General features: G+C 46.3%; 1 protein-coding gene across 1 annotated transcript in view; it reads right to left on the bottom strand.

Annotated features, from left to right (window-relative positions):
• Positions 1–255: 255 nt before the first annotated feature.
• LANCL2 (LanC like glutathione S-transferase 2) overlaps positions 256–7,352 on the bottom strand; it is a 44,096-nt gene continuing 36,999 nt past the window's right edge. Inside the window, exons 7-9 of the mRNA XM_077765834.1 lie at positions 6,516–6,692; positions 6,192–6,264; positions 256–2,754 (exon numbers count right to left, since the gene is read on the bottom strand). Of these exons, the coding sequence (XP_077621960.1) occupies positions 2,651–2,754; positions 6,192–6,264; positions 6,516–6,692 (354 nt within the window). The 3' untranslated portion in view covers positions 256–2,650. The remainder of the gene's footprint in view (positions 2,755–6,191; positions 6,265–6,515; positions 6,693–7,352) is intronic.

Below are 7,352 nucleotides of genomic sequence, written 5' to 3'. Positions count from 1 at the left end.
GAAGGCCCGTCAGTCACGCCACGCCAGCCACATGATGCTGCCCTTACCGTCTCGGCCCGGCTTCAGGGAGCCTGGGGTACAAAGAGGACACTTGTGTAGACGCCTGCAGCAATCATCCTGGAGAATCATTCAGCAAATCATGATGGGGGCACCTGCCGCAGTTTTAAGAATGAAACCTTCAAAATGGGGACCGATGCTCGTCACCGTCACCCTCAGATGCAGAAGAGAGGTGAAAAGAGACGAGGGTCCCACGAGTCATTGTCACAAAACTGTCTTTACTGACAAAATCAAAGAACCCCACACACTTTTTCTGACATCAACTATTTTTTCTTTCAAATTTTAAAACGGTACTGTGCATACACATTTTTTTTTAATTCAGACACATTTTGGAGGACACAAAGAAATCAAGAAATCACTGTGAGATGTTTTGAGATCTGAATTCAGAACGCAGAACTAGTAAGGGGACTCCTGCAAGCCCTCCGCTCCCTGGCGTAGATGCCATCTCTCCTGCGCCTTCGGGCACCGAGGGCTGGAACCGTCCTCATGCAGAGGTGGAGTGTCAGACTCCGGAAAGTGGGCGGACATCTGTGCACACCTCGTGGGCAAGTCAGACGGTGTCAACCCTGCTGGGTTGAAAAAGAAGCCCGGAAATGAGATCTCTGTTTATTCCGCAAATATTTTATCTTTCCTTCGGTCTGTTCATCAGAAAGTGGCCTCATCCTCATGCTTACTTTTCAGACCTGGTGGGACACCCAGCTGAGGCACCCTTGCTGTCTCTGGTTTGGAGACACGTGGCCAGAACCAGGGCTTCCACGCGCTCCCTCTGGCTGAGACGGGCACAGCCCCTGTGCGGTCCCGCTGGCTTCCTGACAGAGCTTTCAGCCGAAGCCTTGAGCGCCGCCACGGACGAGGCAGGCCAGACCTCATAGGCGACCGTGTGCGTGGTTGGGGGAGGGGGGGGCAAGGGGGGGGCAGGGCTGTTCGGCTGGGCTCTGAGAGCCGGTGAGCTCTCCTACCAAACACTGCCCCCCTCAACTGGTTGAGGACAGCCTATCGTGCCTGGGAAGTTCACGAGCAGGCCGGGAAGCTGGTTAAAACATAACCGTAAGAACTTATACCCATGGAAGCCACCAACCAAGTTTGAGAGAAAACAGCGTTGGGTTAGAAACAAGTGTGTGCGACGAAGGACCCACGGGGCCTCATCTAGAAACCGAAGGTCACGTTAGGTGCTGGCCCCACAGGTAAGGCTCGACGCCAACCTGAGAACCGCATGTGCGTGAAGGAGGTCTGTCTGCTCCACAGGTATTCATGCTCCTTTATGAAAGGACAGGACACGAGGGCTGATAAAGGCCTGGATGGTCCCTTACAGACCCGGACCGGACGACCTGAGAAACCTGCTTTGTCTTTATGACCCATGCCTCGGCTCACAAGGTGAGAAGCATGTATAAAGCCCTAGGCTACTCATACTGTGATGACAAAACTCTTCTAAAAACTGAAATCCATGTGCTAGAATTATTGAGGGTATGGCAGCCCAAAATAATGCCCTTTTTTTTTTTATAGATAAAACATGTTGGACAAACATCGTCATTTTCTGGGTTAGAACACTATGTTCCCCGTCTGCGTAAATGCAGGCTGGCCTTTTACGCTTAACATATTTCATCAAATGTGAGATTTCACTCACCAAATTTATACTGTGATAACTTACCAAATTTTGAAATAAGTTTAATTGTGGGGACATGGGAACGACTGAGTATGTTTCTGCTTATCACCATCTGGAATTTGTATCCACCGAACTTCTAGTAAGTTATAATGTTGATAAAACTGAGATGCAGTGTGTTTTTATAATAAACCAAACCTAGAAGTGCCAATGCTTAGTCACGGCTACTTGATTTACAACCGGGTCACAAAAAGGCTTCCCTTGAATGTCCTCTGATGTGAAGTCCACTCACCGGGGCCCCGCTGCTTGGGGTTGCAAGGAGCCTCTGGAACTTCCCACAGGGGCCGGAGACCCCTGCTGGGAACATGGCCCCAGGGGGAGGGCAACGCGTGCCCTCGGGCCTCTTAAAAGCAAGAAGGGTGAACACAAAACACCAGCGGGAGCGGCCGAGGAGCCGGTGCAGAGGCGCACCCCCGTTCTTGGAGTGGGGTTTCCTTCACGCTTGTCTGAAATGTATGCATGGAAAACGCTGACAAAGTGTCACTAGGACGTCCCCTTAGACGTTCTTTCTGAAGTGAGCGAGACACACCACCTGACTGTTCCCTGTCAGTCAGGACACAAGGCCCTCACCTTAAATGTTACACACGAGTGCGCGGTCAGCTCCAGGCTCACGGGAAGAGAAGGGCTTTCTGTTCAGCACGACTTACGTCTGCAGACGACACACACCAAGAGACATGCAAATGCTACACAGGGCTCGACGTGAGGAATTCGTATTTGACGCCAGGGAGAGGACACTGTCATGGAACGCCGGAGGGAGGGTTTCTGTCGCTCATGCTCTATAACTCAAGGGTCTCGGCAACAAAGGGAGGGTCTGGGGGGGTGAAGGTGTCGGCTTCTTTTTTTTTTTTTTTTTTCCTTCTTCGGGATCCACAGTTGGCTCTGTGTCAGGCACTAGCAATCTGGATTTTGGTCCAAACAGGCGTCTTAGTCTCTTTACATCTTTGTATCCTTCTGCGAAGGGGCAAGTTCAAATGCTGGAAACCGTGAGGTCTCTGGTACCAGGATGTCGGATAGAAAGTGAATCGCCCCAGCCATGCCTGCAACGTAAAACATGGATCCTTTTAGGAAAGGGTACGAGGGAGGGTCTGAAACGAGGTGGCCCTTAATCCTTTCCTTTACTAGTGGCTGCAAGGGGCATTAGAAAAGGTGCTGAGGGTTTTACAGAGGACTTCATACAAAAGCAGAAAACGGTTTACCCCCAAAGCTCCTTAGATCAGCACCCAGAATGAGGCCAGTTTTCTTCCCTGTTTTACTTTTTCTAAAAACTGGGCCCTGCGTTTTAATCCTGTATCTTGAAACTTTACAATGATCTCACAGAACAAATCAAAAAAGGTTATGTGGGCTGCTCGTGTGCTATTTTACCATAAAACTTTCTCTCTCACAGCTTTATTCTTATTCCAAACAAAAGGTTGCGTTTCAGATCTTCAAGTTTTAAGAATGCTCAGATGTGGGGGGAGGGGGGGATGGGCATGGAGGAGGACACTTGTGGGGATGAGCACTGAGTGTTATGTGGAAACTAATTTGACAATAAACTATTAAATAAATAAAACAAAAAAACAAAAAAACAAACAAACAAAAAAAGAATGCTCAGTTTTCTTAAGTTTTTAACTTTAATTCCAGTGTAGTTAACGGTACGGTGTTGTATTAGTTTCAGGTGTACGATATAGTGATTCGACAACTTTACACATTTCTGTGTTCGTCAAAGTAAAGTGTATTCATATCCCCCTCACCTACATCATGCCCACCCCACACCCCTCCCCTCTGGTAACCATCTGTTTATTCTCTACAGTTAAAGAGTCATTTCTTGGTTTCTTTCTTCTTCCTTTTGTTTCTTAAATTCCACATTTGAAATCATATAGCATTTGCCTTTCTCAGACTTACTTCGCTTAGCACAATACCCTCTAGCCCCACCCACATCACTGCAAATGGCAAGGTTTCTTTCTTTTTGATGGCTCTGTGTGTGTGTGTGTGTGTGTGTGTGTGTCTGCACCAAACCTTGGGCTTTAAACTGACCTAGAAGAGGGTGGGTGACAGAGCCTGCTAGCCGGCTCGTTTCCAGACCCCTTAGGCCCCTTTCCAATCAGAAAAAATCCCCCCTATCGGACTATTGTTTGCTTAACTCCTTTTGATGTAAAATGTACACGCAACGAAACACAAGTCTTCGGTGGACCCCTCTGGGCTTTGACAAATGCCACGCACTTGTGTAAACTAAACTCCTATCAGGAGATGTGGACTATTTCCATCACCGCCCCTAGGAAGTGCCTGTGGGTCCCTGTGTAGCCTGTCCCTGCCGGCATCCCCGCCACGGAACTGGTCTGCCTGTTTCAGAGTCCTGTGAACGGCATCACACAGCGCAGAACCTATCGTGTCTGGCTTCTTGCCTCAATGAGTCTGCAAGTCATTCATGCTTTGTGTGCGTGTCACTGGCTATTTGCCTACATTTCGGTTGTTCCCAGACTTCCCTCTAATTTTTTTTTGAAGGAAGGGTTCTGGAAAACCAGACTTATTAGAATCCTCAGGAGGGGTCCTAGTGAAATGACCTTTGTTCTCTTGTTTTGGTGGGGTGGGGCAGCGGATTCACCAAGATGGAGCACTCAGGCAGGAGAAAGTTCCAGAAGGGGTCATGGATGTCAGCCACCCTTTCGGCCTCCACACAGGCACGCGCTATTACTACTTCCAGCCAGAGTCCCCGCAGAGACCCTCCCCTCCCCCCACCAGGCTCTTGTGAGGCGCAGGAGGACGAGGAGCCCGAGCACTTCCCAGCCTTTCCGGTTTCTACCCAACCACTGTGACCTGCTGGGGCTTTGAAGCTGACATCAATATACTTGAATGAGCTCCTCTGGAGTCAGTATTAACTTCTGCTGTATCTGATGCAAATACGCTGCCTTTTCGTGATGTAAAATACTAAAATATTTTCTGAGATTCATTTTTTCATTATGATTTCTTTGAATATTTAAAGGATACTGCTCTGTGAAAGATAACAGCAAACGCTCTATTTTCTGCTCATATTTCTAACATGTGATTAATAAATACTCCCAATAGCAGAAACAGAACAGGGCCTGTCAACACAGACAATTGAGACATAGGAAGGAAAATAAAGAAGTACTATCACAGCTTTACACACACACACTTAACACCTTAGGTAAAACGGAGCAGTGTCCCCAAAATACAAGCTACTGAAACTTACCAAATAGGAAACTGATAACTTGAACCACCCTATAAACTACTGAATACATTGGACTGAGAGTTTAAAAAACTCCCCAAACAAAAAATCTTTAGGCCATGGTTCCACTGGAGATTTCTACCAAACACTTCAGTTAGAATCAACACCAATTCTTCCACGAATTAATACACTGTCTTTTGCAGAAAACAGAAGAGAAAGGGATACCTCTCAAACCGGTTTATCAAGTCAGTATTATGCTGCTACCAAAACCAGACAAAGACAATGCAGAAAAGGAAAACTCTAAGCCAATGTCTCTCATGAATACAGATGCAAAAATCCTCAACAAAATAGTAGCAAATGCAATTCTGCAATATATAAAAAGAGTAAGTGAGGTTGAGCTTGAACCCACAACGTTAATAAGCCAAAGAAGAAAAGGCAATCACATGATCATATCAACTGGTGCGGAAAAAGCACCTGACAAAATTCAACACCAACCTATTATCTGAGTTTTTAAAAAAAATATTCAATCATTTATACTCTCTGAAGTTTACTTTGGAATTAGTAGAAGATGTACCTCTTAGAGCAACAAATAATCAAAAGTTATCATCAATTTATCCTTTATTTATCCTTTGCCCTTTGATTTCTGTGGCTTCAATGATAAATTATCCACTTCATAAATACACACACACACAATACAAATACAAAAGATGTAGGAGTCCTCTTCGTAGGATTTCCATTTTGTTTTTCTGAACTATACTCTATATATTGTACTTATAGCAGAATTACTGTACTTGCTGACTTCCTGTCGTTGCTCACTCTTCAGAACTCTCTTCTGTATGCTATTATTTTTTCCAACTACGATTATGTCTAACTGCTAATACTTTCAAATTACTAATATCAATTATTCCTACTTATTTATAGATCTAAAACAACTAAACATATTTAAATAACTAAACACATTTCCTGTGAGTAGACTGATATACTCTATACACAATATGACAGGTGAAATGCACAGGAGTGAACTTACTATTTTTTCTTACTGAGTAGCAAACATCCCATGTTCTGTCAGCATATATTCTTCACAGAAGATTAAGAAATATTCAAAGGACATTTGCAGGTACACAAAACAGGTAAGGCAAAGAGACTCAACCTAATTTTCAGCAATAAACTACTTTGTTCAGGGTATTTAGTTTACGGCTGCGGAGATACTCTGCAAGTAAGATCACACGTGACAGAACCGGCGCACAGGGACAGGAGGGCCGGACTCACTCGCCCTGGTCTGTAAACCTAGCTTTTGAGGCTCACTCTTACCTTCAAAGAGAGAATAAGGTCTGTCAGGAATGCGGCACCCATGTGCTCCGTATTCTAGACACCACTCTGCAAACTAAGAAGAAACACTCTTAAGAGCGGAGATTTCAGTTGGCGAAAAGGCGACAAATACGACATTGTGATGAATTCGCCAGAAACCCGAGAAAGAAGATTCCCGGGCAACAGAGAGGTGCCAACATGGCAGAGACAGGCCAGTGTATGGCTGTGTCAGGAGAAGCAGGTTAAGGAAAGGAGAGGAGCTGGGGTTTTGGACTTTGCGCATGCTTTCCCGAGGGTTCCGGAGTTGTTTACGTAAAGACTCCTTACTTTGCAAGCTCGGTAGAGATACTTTTTATCCTGCGTCAGATGGTACAGGGACAGGAAAGAATAGCCGCTCCCAGCTGTCCCGTGGCAGATCCCATAGCCCTTCCGGAGCAAACCTCGCTGCCAAATCACATCACTGCACTCCATGGCATCTTTCAAGTACTTCTCCTCCTTGAAGACCTGGGCAATGAAAAAGAAAGCAGTGTTAAAATGATGTTTTGAGGGGCGCTTGGGGAATGCAGTGGGTTAAGCATCCGACTTCGGCTCAGGTCATGATCTCACGGTTCATGGGTTCGAGCCCCACGTCGGGCTCTGTGCTGACAGCTCAGAGCCTGGATCCTGCTTCGGATTCTGTGTCTCCCTCTCTCTCTGCCCCTCCCCTACTTGGTCAGTCTCTCTGTCTCTGTGTCTCTCAAAATGTTTAAATAAACATTAAAAAAAAAAAAGCTGGTTTGAATGGTAAGTTAGTGAGCCAGTTTCTCTTCCTGGTCAGTAAATTGCAACACGAAGAAACCCGAACGGCTCCGGGGGTGAGGCGGGCACCAGCAGCACCACCAGGAGCAGCGCCTCACAGTCCACCCATCTCTTCCCCTCGTCCTCCGAGTTCATGCCTCCGCAAAAGTAATTCTCAGACGTAGTTTAAAAAATTAAAAGATGCCAGAAGATAAAATGGGGCACCTGGGTGGCCAGTCAGTTAAGGGTCTGGCTCTTGATCTCAGCTCAGGTCATGATCTCTTTGTTTGTGGGTTTGAGCCCCATGTCGGGCTCTGTGCAGAAAGTGTGGTGTCTGTGTAGGACTCTGTTTCTCTGTCCCTCACCCACTCTCTGTCACTGTCCAAG

The sequence above is a fragment of the Crocuta crocuta genome, unplaced genomic scaffold (assembly GCF_008692635.1).
Source record: "Crocuta crocuta isolate KB4526 unplaced genomic scaffold, BGI_CrCroc_1.0 scaffold751, whole genome shotgun sequence".
NCBI lineage: Eukaryota > Metazoa > Chordata > Mammalia > Carnivora > Hyaenidae > Crocuta > Crocuta crocuta.
Note: the sequence above shows the minus strand (reverse complement) of the source record. Positions and strands in the feature narration are given on the sequence as shown.